At 38.9% G+C, this 13548-nt stretch overlaps 2 protein-coding genes across 2 annotated transcripts; one reads left to right on the top strand and one right to left on the bottom strand.

Annotated features, from left to right (window-relative positions):
* Positions 1-2441: 2441 nt before the first annotated feature.
* On the bottom strand, positions 2442-8559 carry wdr54 (WD repeat domain 54). The gene is made up of 9 exons (XM_084945642.1): positions 8232-8559; positions 7269-7331; positions 6404-6470; positions 5911-5967; positions 5691-5818; positions 5424-5524; positions 4470-4632; positions 4189-4263; positions 2442-4015 (listed from the first exon to the last, which is right to left on the bottom strand). The coding sequence occupies exons 1-9, from the start codon at positions 8454-8456 to the stop codon at positions 3884-3886; spliced, it is 1011 nt and encodes a 336-aa protein (XP_084801768.1). The 5' UTR covers positions 8457-8559; the 3' UTR covers positions 2442-3883.
* Positions 8560-8858: 299 nt separating this feature from the next.
* On the top strand, positions 8859-13022 carry c20h2orf81 (chromosome 20 C2orf81 homolog). The gene is made up of 4 exons (XM_084945643.1): positions 8859-8942; positions 11102-11354; positions 11524-11724; positions 12891-13022. Exons 2-4 carry the CDS (start codon positions 11115-11117, stop codon positions 12951-12953), a joined length of 504 nt encoding a protein of 167 aa, XP_084801769.1. The 5' UTR covers positions 8859-8942; positions 11102-11114; the 3' UTR covers positions 12954-13022.
* Positions 13023-13548: the final 526 nt, after the last annotated feature.

Here is a 13548-nt window from a genome sequence, read left to right as displayed (position 1 = left end):
CAGCCTGTCTTTAGGAGCTGGTTTTCTGATTGCTTCGTCAGAGAGCTGGTCTGTCTGTGGCAGCAAGCTGGAGGGGCTTTAGGCTCTTCATCCCCCCTGGTGAGCCTCTATCCCAGCAGGCTTAGGGACACAGTCCTAGGCAGCTGCCACAAGGTTGGATTGGTAAGGAATAAATAGCTTTTCTCCACAACAATAATGAAGAAGAAAAAGCAAACAGATTCAAAGATACTGATGTTGTTATACATGGTGTGGTATTTACCACACCTGCTAATTCATAATGCCTCAACCGGCCTTGATGGATGAACTTGTATTGCAGCATGGTTTTTATACCATCCGGGCTCGGTCGAAACCCATCAGCAGTTTGGGCAGAGCACCAAACGAACTTGTTTTGTTGGTTATTTGTTTTTTCAGTTGTAGAAATAGAAATGTGACACTCAAACGTGCCTTAAATGCTGAGATAACTAGGCAAAAGGCCGGTACTGTGATTGTTCCACGATTACTTTTCAGAGGGGAAAAGTCATACTCGTGTTGTCATCAGCGTTTCCTCTGTGACTTTATTGAAGTGACACGTCAGGGCCTTTCATTGAAGGTCTGGTTGAATCTATTTTTGTCTTGTCACTCTCATTAATAAAAGATTTCAGACAGTCTACCAGGGAATATGAGGAGAACATTGCTTCAATACTGTTATTACGTGGCACACATGCACTAACATACATCCACATTTATATCATAGAATAGTTCATGCTTAGGTCTTATCTCCCCAACAGTGTGTGCTCTGCTGTGTGTTACACCTAAAAGCCAACTATTGACAAGTATTGTGGCAGTACACAGCATGAGTGGCCCTGCGGCTGCGTACAGGGCTGGAGAACCGAGCAGCACTATTGGCTCAGTTAACAAGGAATATATCACTGCAGCTGTTTGTCTTCACGTGTTTCACGTCTTATTCTCATTTTCTACCTACAGGCCTTCAGTTCTTTTTGTTTTCTGTTAATTTGTTGCTTCTTTCATGTGTCACTTTTGACCAACCTTGGCATCTCTCTCTGTGTACTGTTCCAGTTAGTTATGTAATCTCAGTATCTATGTCATTTGGGACCTCATATTGACAGTTTAGTCCGTCACCATCCCTCTCCTGCCAGTTTAGTTATCCACTTCACTCCAGGCAGCTGGGGAGCATGACACAATATTACACAGCCAAAGTTATTGATCCCATAAAGACTGCGTGTTTATGACACTGTCGCACACGTATATGATTCACATTTTGATGCAACCAGATCACTGACAGGGCTGTAAGTTGGCACCAACCAAATTTAAGTTACATAAGTTGCCGTGTGCGAGTTCAAAACAGTCCTGTCAGCTGATGTTACGTGACCGGTGTTGACTGCAAACCAGAAAAGACTAGAACCCTGGGATTTAATACATGCTTAGCTCTAGCCTGACAAATAGCACACGATTCCTCGCTGACCTGATTCTTCTTATCTTGTCATGATAAGGTGGACTTATGATACCTGTTTGCCCGACATGAACTTAATAAAAAAACAAAAAACAAAGAGGCTCATATGACCTGTCATAAAATGAGTAGTATAGGACAAGACAATGGCAAGTTTAGTTTTCAGTTAAGGTCATTTCAATAAAAAAGAAAATCCTAGAAAACGTTATCTCTGTTGTACTTTGTAATGATTCTCTTGCATTATTTGCAAAGCAAATCTACAACATTGAGTAAAATAAAGAAGCAGATTGTATGTGTTTTCATTAAAGTTTGTGCAAACAGTAAACTACACTGAGACATTATTTTATCCAATATAAACGTGTGTTAACTCCTCTAACAAGGACAAATGGTTTTAATCAGGTAACTTGCAGCTTTCCAGGTTCCATGAACTTTGCCCTGGTGCTTTTTTCACAATATTGCCAACTGACAAACAAACAGCTAGACTGAAAACTACCACAGCTTCAGCTTCAGGTCCCACACTGGTGGAGGAAAAATCATAATAATAATTAAAAAGGCAATAAATGCATTGTATATGTCATCTAAACTCATAGCAAAATTGACTGTAAAAAAAACTTTGACCAACTAACATTCTGAAATCTGACAGATGTTAGACTAGACATGGGAAATCTGACAGATGTTAGACTAGACATGGGATAGGAATGAACCCATCTCAGCAATTAGCCACTTTAATAAAAAGGTTGACCTCAATCTGTAATATGTGCGTGTATACTTAGCAATATAAAATGCCCGTGTCCAGCAGTCTGCACACAGTATCCAACCATAATTTGGCCTTTTTGAAAGAGTCTGACTGTCAATAACCCTGAACAAACTAAAATAAAATAACCCAACTCCATACTGCTCTCTACATGTCCTGCAGCCTCTTGCTAAAAATATTAGCCCACAACCCCATCTCCTGTTGCATTTTGGAATTACAAAATAAAAAGTCAAGCACGGCTTTCCTTATAAAGTGTTTACTGGTGTAGTTATTTTACACATTATGCCTGAAAAGAATGTTTTAAAGATACAGTCACATAAATTTCTTCTTCAAACACATTCACAATAGTTTCCTGTACAACTATTTTAAAACCATTGTACCAAACCTTTCTAAAAGTTCTAAAGATTTGTTAAATACTTAAAATATGAATTGTATTACTAATGATTTAAACGAAACACTGAATTGAAAAACAAAAACCCAAAGCTAATAATAAAACACTGGGAGAGGCGTTTACCACTGTTACGAATCCCTTTTTCTTTTCACAGTATTCAAGCAAATTATTTTCCTTCTCTTGCATAACAGGGGAACTCTTCAACAATTCAGCACTTACTTTACTGCATTGTAAGTAATTAAGTATTCATTATTCATTTATATTATGCTGAGAAAATAGGAAATAGATTAAATGATGCACTGAAACATCTACAAATATAAGTACAAATACAGTATGTAAGACAAACACAAAGTCTGTAGTTCTAAAGAGCTTGAAAGTCAATATTTGGACGCATGTCTTTGGATTGTGGAAGGAAGCCACAGCACCTGCAGAGAACCCAAACTGACACAGAGAGCAAACTCCATACAAAAAGGCCCGAGGCAGATGGTGGAATTCAACCTTGCTGTGAGGCAACAGTGCTAACCACCACTCCACCATGCTACAGGGCTAAAAATACTATTTAAAACAGCTTGTTTGCTAAGTTGTCTGTTGACACAACACCAGTTAAGGGCTTTTTCATGCTTGAATGATTTACAGGTCAGTGTTAAGCAGCTTAACAAAAAACATTCCCCTGGAAATTGTCAGCAACAAGGATCGCACTGAAAATAAGTGAGAAAAAATGTAAAGAATGTAATGTAAAGAGCAATGCTGTGTGCACTACAGCACTCTGACACTATTACAGATGCTGATTTTTGAACTCTGTGCTGATAACAGGCAGGATGGTTCTTTTCCTCCTTAGCTGGGCAGATGTAGTGGTTTGACTCAAAATAAGCTTTACGCTTCACCTCAGTTAATCTTAAATTAGCTGAAACTCAGAGAAGGTCCCGGGTATTTCTGGAATTTATTTTAAATATGACTTTCGTCTTTACACAGCTTTTGCAATTGTTTATTTGCCTTGTTACAACATTTCTGAAATGTTCTGCTTACATCAGATTTAAAATCAGCATATATGCTTCTAAAAAATATATATAATTTTTTTAAAGTTTCAACAGTTGATATTGTGTCTTTGTGCTATTTTTCAAATAACTACTACTTACTGAAATGATTTTAAAAAATACATTTTACACAGTTTACCAGCTTTTTGTGGATACAGGCCTGCAGATGTACAAACAAATACCAAAATACCTCCAAAAAACTGTTCCATATACCAAACAAACCAATGAATACACTTAGCCATAATGACGTTAGAGTCCTATGACTGGATATAGCGGATAATCTCACTCAGATCATAGCCTGTCACTGCAAAGGCATAGCCATCGCCATCACAGAACTTGGCGCCACAGATTTGTGTATCTGTCACACACTCGTTATGCAAATGCGCAACCTAAGAGGAAATGAGAAAAACACACCGTCAGGTTCTGTTTGAGAGTAAGACACAAGTCATCTTGTGTCAGTCATCCAGGTGTGTAGGATGACTGGGGGAGACTGCAATGAACTGTCCCTCTTTTTAAATGTATTCAGGAAATGTGCTTTGTAGTCTGTCTTGGGACCACTTACCTCCACACTGTTGGTCTCTGGGGTGATAGTCATGTGCCAAACTCTGACAAGAGAGTCCTCAGCAGCAGATAAAAGCTAGCGTAGAGAAGGAGATGGTCATCTTTCAGGTGACTTGAGGTAAACTATTAATATTACTACTAAAAATATGTTTATTATTTAATGTAAATTACTTCAAATTTTCACTAATTATTGTCTAACTGACAAAGATGAATCTGTTACTTTCAGCTGTGAAAAAGCTAAATAAAAAAGGCATTATTATACATCTTTTTGATACAACTCACCAATCCAGAAAAAGGAGCAATGTCTACTGAGTATATCCAGCGAGCGTGAGCGTTGATCTCAGCATGCAAAATTCCCGTAACTGCCTCGTAGAGTCGAATCTGGCCTGTGCCGTAACCTGCCACCGCTGTGCCCTTCCACAACTTGACAGATGAGCAGCTCATACTGAGAACATTGAGGACCAATGCCATCAGGGAACCAACAGAAACCATATTTTATATTAGATTAGAGAAGGACAGGAAATAAAACACATAAATAAGTCAGTGTAAAAAATACCTTCGGTCAGAACAGACAGCATCTTTCAAGTCCTGAGTCAAGTCTTTGCTGGATTTTTTTTCCCCCTATTTCTTAATGATATGACTAAGATAGCATTAATCTGTTGTAAAATTGATTTTTATGCCACTTCTTATTTTCTCTTCCACTTGTTCTGTATCCTCAAAGTTTTTAAGGATCCACTGCACACCATGCCAAGATATCCCAGGTTTTCTGGCAACAGCTCTTTGAGAAGCATCTTGTTGAAAAATATTATTTTATTTCTGTCAAACTGTGTTATCTTTAGCATTTTTCATTGAATCAACTAAAGAAATGAGAACACACTAAATATTTTTGCAACAGGCTCCTAGTAACAAAGAGGCTAAAGATACCATTTAAAATTTTCTTCTAAGCTCAGTTGTCTATTATTAAACACAACAATGGTTAGGTAGAATTTCATGCTTGAATAATTAATGGGTCAGTGTTCAGTGGCTTAGCAAACAAAAAACATTCTTCTGAAAATGGTCGGGTACCAGGACTGAACTGAAAATGACTGAAAAAGCAGCTAGTGTCCAAACAAAAACTTTTAAATAACTTCAGAAAACCCAGAGAACTACTGTTCAAGACCAATGGGTCCTTGGAAGCAGTATGAAGAAAGGTGTGGCTCAAGACAACACTGTAGAAAATTACTTCAGTGAACTTACTCAAAACCAGGGATTTTGTTGAGCAGCTGAAACTCCTCCCCAGACTTCCACACAGATAGGTTTCCCCCATCATCTGCAGTGACAAGATTAGCTATGCACTCCTAAAGGAACAGAGAAAAGGATATTGTAATTCATAGAACGATCATAGTTGTTATAATTATTACATAAGGTATTTATTCATTTAATCTATGATTCATGCAAGAGGCGTACACTGTCATGTACGAACAAAGACTGCGACAGATTGCAAAACACACATATGTGCCTTACCTGGCTGCCAGAGCACTCTGAGGCCATGTCAGTGATGGATTCTTTGTGCTCCTCCAGGACTTCAGACAAGGTAATATTACTTCCTTTACTGGGCACATCAAATACTAAAATTGCACCAGATGAAACTCCTATAGAATGAGAAAGAGACAAGTAGACTGTAGACCTGTGCTCTTTTGACCACACAAAAACTGAAAAGACAAAAATTCCACCCAGCACTTACCCACACATATATAATTCTCGTACACTGCTGCTATCCCTCGGGCAAACACTGCCTGTGCTGGGACAGAAATTAGGTCTGTGAATGCACCAAATCTAATAAAGAATTCAGGGTTAATAATTTTCTGTCTCACGTGCAAATATGTGATGAGTATGAAATTTATGAAGCTGAATACATCAGTCACAGATAACAGTATTTATCAGCAAGCATAAGGAAATCTGAAAACGTCTTTATTGCCATAGTGATGTCATAATACTGGTGTAAATCTTTAAAAAGAAATCACTAAATAATGAAGACATCCCACGGGTGTTGATGTTATGGGGATGGATCAATTGATCTAAATCCTCTTCAGGAACAATTAAGTGATTCACTGTAACTCATTATATCGCAACACACTGCACACTATGGTTTCACACTAATAAGTAAAAAAAGTTCTTCTATTAGTGAGTCCCTACATGTGTAGTAGAATAATTACAACTAAATGTTGCATATTTACCTGTAGGTGTTTCTGGAGTATCCAGTGCATGCCAGTACACCATGATGGAGCCATCAGATTCATACATCTAAAGGAACACACTTATAAGTAAGACTTATAAGATAAGTAAAAAGCTACAAAACAATATTTATTGCTTGCGGTACTCTATGACAGATTAAATTTAACTTAATGTAATACTACTGTTTCATAATGTGTGATTATAGCCACTAAAAGTATAAAATTAAAAGACATAACAGTGCCTCCTTTTCTGTTGGTGATCATCACAGCAGATCATCTGCCTCCATCTTACTTTCTCCCTACATGCAGAGGGTTATCAGTAGGGACATGCATGTCCTTCTTCACCGGCAGCTCCATGTTTAACATCCTTTGTCCAGTATATCCACTATACCTCTCTGCACATGTCCAAACCATATCAGCCTTGTCTCTCTAACTTCATCTCCAAACTGCTTGACCTGAGCTGTCCCTCTGATGTACTCATTTCTAATACTATTCCGTCTGATCATGCCCAGCAAAAATGTAATCGTCTTCAATTATATAGCTGCCAGCTCTGCCTCCTGTCTTTTTGTCAGTGCCTCTGTCTTCAAATCATGCGTCTTAGCAGGTCTCAGTACCATCTTGTAAAGTTTCCCTTTAACTCTTGCTATTCTGTTACAAATCACCTCTGACACACGCCTTCAACCACTCGTGCACCCTCATCTCCTCTGTCAACCTGTCCATCACCATTGCAAACAAGAAAGGGCTCTGTGACGATCCCACCCACACCTTGAACCCATCTGTCAGTCCTGCTGCACACCTCACCACTGTGTTACTATCCTCATACATGTCCTGCTATTGACATCAAAACTGAGAAAATAACAACATCTACCTGGATGCCCTTTTGAGACGTCACCACAAGGAGATCACGAGAGGGGAGCACACAAAACGCAGCCTGTTACAAAAAAAACATGTATTATTTTTAAGCTTAATTGTTTTTTGTGTTACTTTTGTAGCTCTGCATTCTACATCACAGGACTATAAATGTACTGTATGAGTATGTGATTAATTGTAATATTTATATATGCATTACACATTGTAATGTATGTAATGTAATGTAACTGAAGAAAGTGTTAAGCCATTTTCACACACTGAGGGAAAAAGTAGCTGTCTGAAAATTAGTTGTCTTAGGTATACAAGAGAATGCCTTTAATATGGTACGCAAACAAGCAAGACACAGGCGCACACACACACACACACACACACAACATATATATATAGATAGATAGATAGATAGATAGATAGATAGATAGATAGATAGGTAGATAGATAGTGTGTGTGTGTTTTATTTTTCTAAATGAAAAAATTAAGGAAGGAGAAAAACATGAGCATAAAAAAGCAAGACAGTGGTGAGTGGAGCAGATATCCACAATCTGGAGAAGTGATCTTAATAGTATAGTCAGGAATAGTCAAAGTCAGGAAACCATCAGTTGACAGTTAACAGTCTTAACACTTCATAACCAGTCAACTTGGTCTTGGGCATTGTTACCAAATTAAGGATGCTTCCAACATTTCTAGAGTAATGCTTTAACATTCGTTTTGTAGGACTTTTAAGTTGGTTGTTTCAAATTATTTATAATATACTGGAAATAAATGAAATTTGTTGAAGGGGGATTATTTTGCCTTGGACTCGCCAACGTATACCAAGTGCATTAATTTCGTGTACATTTAGAAAGAATACGACTGAAAATACTGAAGTCAATACTGACGTTTTGCTGAAGTCAGTCTTTTAGCTGTTCTCAGTGAGTATGATAAGGTAAAATGGGGAGCAGAAGAAGTTGCACCGTGACCTAACCTGCATGATAAGCGAAGTGCTTGTAGCAACATTTGGCTCCTTGGACTGCAGCTGACGGTGGGTGTAGTTTAGGCCGTCCCAGGACGCGCTGACCATGTTGACCATGTTAGCATGGACCACGGTGAAGTGGGTGAGGCGCCTCGGTGCGATGCGCAGCACGCTGAGGTTGTTGTACAACGCTGATGCGCTGTTTTTTATCTGGATACTCTTTTCCTTGTGATACATTGGGTCTTCTTTGTAGGGCACAGTTGATCGAACAATGTGTAATCTAATCTGATGGCGGACTAAAAAAGAAAAGAAAGAAGACAGAAAATAAAGATACCATAATTAAATAGCAAGTAATCTCTTCAAAAACATGCCCTAACCACTAGGCTGCCGTTAATTCATAGCAAATTAAACGCTAACCACTTAACATTAGCAGCAAGCTAAGTATCTTAGCGAGATAATAAATACAACCGGACAGCCTTATATATTGGACATATGTAAAACAAAGTTAAAAAAAAAACATGTTTTCCCTCCCCCATAGCTGTTGCCTCAATCGATTGTTCCAAATTAAGTTAATGTAAACGAAGGGCTTCTCTGGCTTTTGCTAGCAACAGGATTACCTATGCGTCCTCTGCAGCCATAGAGACGACGTAACTCTACGTACTACGTCAACTATGCGTGCTAGGTTGCTGGGCAACCGTGAATAGTACGAATCTGAGGATAAAGGTAAAATGTTCCAGTTTTGGCATGACAACACTGTTTATTAAAAAGAAACCTAACGCCGATTGTGTTGCGATATATATAAATTTAGCGCTTTTAGTTGCAGTGTGATTAGCTACCTTAAAGTAAAGGTGTCGCTGATAAGGTGCCTATCTCCCCTGTTTGTGTGCTTCGTGTATGTCTGTAACGTGCATCCGGATAACGGAGCATTCGTTTTGATAACAGTGATTTTAGGGTTAATATTTGAAACTGTGAAGAGTGTTTTAAAACACCTACTCTATGTGCAAACTACTCATAATTATTAAGATAATAACAGGAGTAAAAATAAAAAAAAGATAACTTATCTGCACCCCGAACGAGCAACAGTAGCCAGTTGGCTGCCTGTGTAGAAATGACATTTGCAGCGTGACAAAACCATACAAAAATGTTTTTGTTTTGTTTTTTTAAATTGACTATGTGCACGAGACAATGCTAACTTCCTGGTTTGAGACCGGATGTGGGGTTGTGCATTTCCGGTAGCTTTACTTTGCGGTCAATCGCTACTGCGAAGATATACTCCAAAATCATGTCCAAAACTCGAAAACTGAAAGATTGCGTTAAGTTACAAAGAGCAGAAGGTGGGAACACTCACCGCTGTTGTGTCATAAAAAATCTAATGATCAATTTTGATGTTTAAAGCGTTTAGATCGATCAGTTGTTTACATCACTCAACACAAGCAGAACTGCATTACTGCATGCAGAAGACACATCGTCCACATTCAGAAGCACATCTCTGTATAATGACTGGTCTTATGATTTAAACAGGCAAATGTTCAGCATTCAAACTACAGGTGAAGAATAGTCAAACCAGATGTTTCCCCTGTTATGTCGATATCAGCTAGTCAAGTACACACCTACACAGCATGTTAACAAACCGTGAAAAAAGCCACACAAAAAATGAATGATTGCTGGTAACGGTTTCTATACATTAGTATTTATGAAGGGTATGTTGTGACTTACCTTCAAAATTACAGCGGTCCCTCGCTATAACGCGGTTCACCTTTCACCTCGCTGTTTCGCGGATTTTTTAGTGCAAGTTTGCATGCTTTTTTTTACGTCACATTGTGTCCTGCGTCCTGATCGCTGCAGACGATCTCCTCCGTGACGTCTCTCCTGTACAGTACAGAATCGCTGCATGATCGCTAGCAGTGTGACTCTGAAGTGCAGTACTGTATGTCCACGAAACGTTTTGCACCGTCAAAAAATAAAATTGGCTACTTGATTTCACCTATCGCTGGTTATTTTTAGAACATAACACCTGCGATAAACGAGGGACCGCTGAGAAATATAACATTTGAATCCCTTTTCTCTTTTGCTCTGAGGCGCGGGGGAAAAATATCGACAAGTCGATGAACATCATTTACAGATATATTGGGTAAATGCCCAAGACATCTATAGAAATGTAAATCGCCGCTTGATTCATTCATTTGCTTAACTTGTTTTGGACCGTAAACCATAGGACACCGGAAACAAAGCTCCCCACAGGAGTTTCCGCACCGGAAGTAGCATATGCTAACGTGCACATAGTCAATACACAGGTCATTGTTTGTATTCTTAACTCCAGTGTGGGGATCACGTAAAAATTGTGTCTGTTAACGTAGAATTGTGACTTTTGGGCCCGTCATTTTGCGATTTGATCATCTAACGGAATTAAAGCTACAAACTTCCTGATTGATGCACTAACTGAGCTTTTGAATGCCCTGTCTGCAACTGCCAGCATACTGACCTTTACACGACCATAACACAGATAAAAAATAAAATAAACTTTTTCATTGACCAAAGAAAATAAATAGCTTGAAAAATGATAGCTTTCTGGCATGCTGTTATCTAACATGCTTTTTACTCTATGGATAAAAACACAAAATAATGCCAATGCATTTACTCTCCTCCTAATAAAACCCTAAAAGTGTGACTTTCCCTTATTGCAACCTTTAAATGTCTACAGTGTCACCAAATCATAAGGTCAAAAGGTCAATCAAAAGGTTTCAGGACTGTTTCTTGATTATTTTTTTAACCAAGTGAGCTCACCAAGATCTTCATCATTAAATAGAATTTGGGTTTGTGATAATGCCAGTTTTTTTTAGTTTTCCATGATCTGACATTTTGCAATTTATATTTCACACCAGCCTCTGAGCAAAAATGCCACGCTCTGCAACCAAGCTTCAAACTGACAAGCACAGACGTAGGTCATCTGTACAGGTGATCTCACCTGCAGCACAAGAGCAGAAAGGGGAAGATATAATCCCAGGTCACTTGACCCGGACCCAGTGGACTAATATGTTGCTTCAGGAGGATGCAGATGAGGCAGTGGGGGAAATCTTAGATGAACTGCTGAGGAAGGTCATGAAAGGATGTCTTGATGTGTATACTGAGAGCCAGGTAAAACTGAAAAGCTTATCAGCTTTTTGTTGTTTTTTTCTTTTACAATCAGTTCAACATTAATGTTATAATACCTAGAGTCATTAAGCAAATACTTTGTCTTGCTTTTATCCATAAATAATATATATTGCATTTCACATCTGTGATATTGTCTGTCTTTGGCAATAAGCTACCACCTTTCTCCGCATCTTGGGCCAAGAGGTACCTCACACAGATTGTAGAGCACCAAATCTTGTGCCTAGATGAGGGAGAAGGACCAGGCGAAAGATCAAAAACAGAAGATTCTGAGCCTGTGCCACCAACTTCCGATGCCTGGGCTCAAGGATGTGTGCCTGTTCTTATCCATCAACAACATCTTGCTGCACAGGAGGTACTCTTATCAGTCTCTTCTATTTGTCTTCTATTCAAATGCCACCATTAAGTTATTTGTATTCACATCTACACTATATCTATATTCCTTTGTAACAGAAGGCTGACATTGACCAGGTTCCAGCACAGAGAGAGGCATGAGTCAGCCAGCAATGAATGTTGAGGTCCAAATAAAAAGCTCCTCAAAGCGAGTTAAAAAAGAAACACGTCCAAATTAACCAGTCTACCAGTTTAAAGCCGATAGAGAGTGATGCTATCATGTTCCTGGGTCGAAGACTCAGTGTTTTGATTTTTGTATTATAATTATTGATCTTGGATTTCATCATGGTTTATGACGACCAAAGTTTTGTATTTCTTGCTCTCCAGTTGTTCTTGGTTTGTGATTTCGAGTTCTTAGGTTTTGGTTCCTGTGCCCCTCATGTTTAGTGTAGGTTTAGTTCTGTCCTCGTGTTTATTCTCTTGTTCCCTAGTCAGTCGTGTCTCATGTCACTCTTGTCCCTGTACTTCGTGTTCCCTCTGTTCAGTATCAGTCTATGTCTCTGTACCTGTCGTGTGCTTCCTGTTTTATTTTAACAGTCTCTGTTCTCCGTTCAGTCTCTGTCCCAATGTTTTCTCTGTGCTTGTCCTGGTCCCACATCTCATGTCTTGTCTCCCTGTCTCTATGTTCCCGCTGTAAGGTGTCAGTTATGTCGTAACATTAAGCTCTCGCCTCTGAGTCTGTGACTGTATGTACGTGCCATATTTCCTATTTTACTCTGATAGTCTCGTGTGCTATGTCGGTGTGTCTAGTTTGGCTCCCCTTGCCTCGGCATGTTTAATTAGGTTCAGCTGTGTCTCCCCCCGTTTGTTTCCTCGTTCCCTGTGTGTTCTCCTTAGCTCCTTGTTGGATCGTCTGCGTTACTCCTGCGTTCTCTCCTGTGTGTCATTGCTTCCGTCTCAGGTTTTCTAGTTATGTTTCAGGTTAGCTTTGCCAGTATAGGTTTTGTTTGTTCTTTTCTAGTTGTCCTTGCCATTTATTTTTAACATCTGTTCAGCCCTAAATATAGGCTCGTTTTCTGTTACCATCCACATTCATCTCCATTGTCTGCATTTGGGTCCACTCCTCTAACTTCATGTGGTTTGCCTCAAACCATGACAGATGCGCCTGTGCTGTTTTATGTTGATCAGGTTGCAGGAGGTCCATCACCTCGGGTCACCCCACTGCTTCAGCCCAAGATCTGTGACAGCTGATTAGAAGATGTAGCAATGTCTGTGGTTGAGCCACACATTAACACAATAAATTTGAAAAAACTACTATAATTGTACAAGTCTGCCTTTTTTTTAAACTCCAATTTCCAACCATGTGATTTTAGCTACTCTGCATTTGAAATACAGAAATTAAATACAGTATTTCTAATCTAAAAAAATGTTGCTATATAAAATAACACATGATAAAGGTAAGTTGTCCCAGGAACGACATTGCACCTGAAAGTTTTATTCGTAATACATTATATGCATTGGAGTCTTTTTATACTGTGTGCAAAAATAAACACTGAGACCTTATTATTTACGTATCTCGTAAAATATACTTTACATATCACCTGATCTCTGTCAAATGTTGTAATTTATTTAAGTAGTCTTTAGCAATACTTCGCCAGGCTTATTGCAAGGCACTCAAAGCTCTTCTTTGAATGTTGGCTGCCTTTTGTTCTTTCAAGATGATCCGACACATTCAATAATGTTAAGGTCTGGGCTCTGGGGAGGCAGAAGTATGCTTTTACTGCATTGGCAGTGTGTTTAGGATCATTGCCAAGCTGAAAAATGAAGCTGATGCCAACCACCCGCC

The sequence above is a fragment of the Perissodus microlepis genome, chromosome 12 (assembly GCF_051167445.1).
Source record: "Perissodus microlepis isolate ML-2025 ecotype Zambia chromosome 12, ASM5116744v1, whole genome shotgun sequence".
NCBI classification, from domain to species: domain Eukaryota; kingdom Metazoa; phylum Chordata; class Actinopteri; order Cichliformes; family Cichlidae; genus Perissodus; species Perissodus microlepis.
Note: the sequence above shows the minus strand (reverse complement) of the source record. Positions and strands in the feature narration are given on the sequence as shown.

Excerpts from the sequence above, each read along its gene's own strand:
- wdr54 (XM_084945642.1), bottom strand. The coding sequence starts at position 8,456 with ATGTATCACAAGGAAAAGAGTATCCAGATAAAAAACAGCGCATCAGCG. Across the intron at positions 5,968-6,403 it reads TACTCCAGAAACACCTACAG|CACAGGCAGTGTTTGCCCGA; the intron begins GTAAATATGCAA and ends TTTCTGTCCCAG. Across the intron at positions 5,525-5,690 it reads CAGAGTGCTCTGGCAGCCAG|GAGTGCATAGCTAATCTTGT; the intron begins GTAAGGCACATA and ends CTGTTCCTTTAG.
- c20h2orf81 (XM_084945643.1), top strand. The coding sequence starts at position 11,115 with ATGCCACGCTCTGCAACCAAGCTTCAAACTGACAAGCACAGACGTAGG. Across the intron at positions 11,355-11,523 it reads ATGTGTATACTGAGAGCCAG|CTACCACCTTTCTCCGCATC; the intron begins GTAAAACTGAAA and ends TTTGGCAATAAG. Across the intron at positions 11,725-12,890 it reads AACATCTTGCTGCACAGGAG|GTTGCAGGAGGTCCATCACC; the intron begins GTACTCTTATCA and ends TATGTTGATCAG.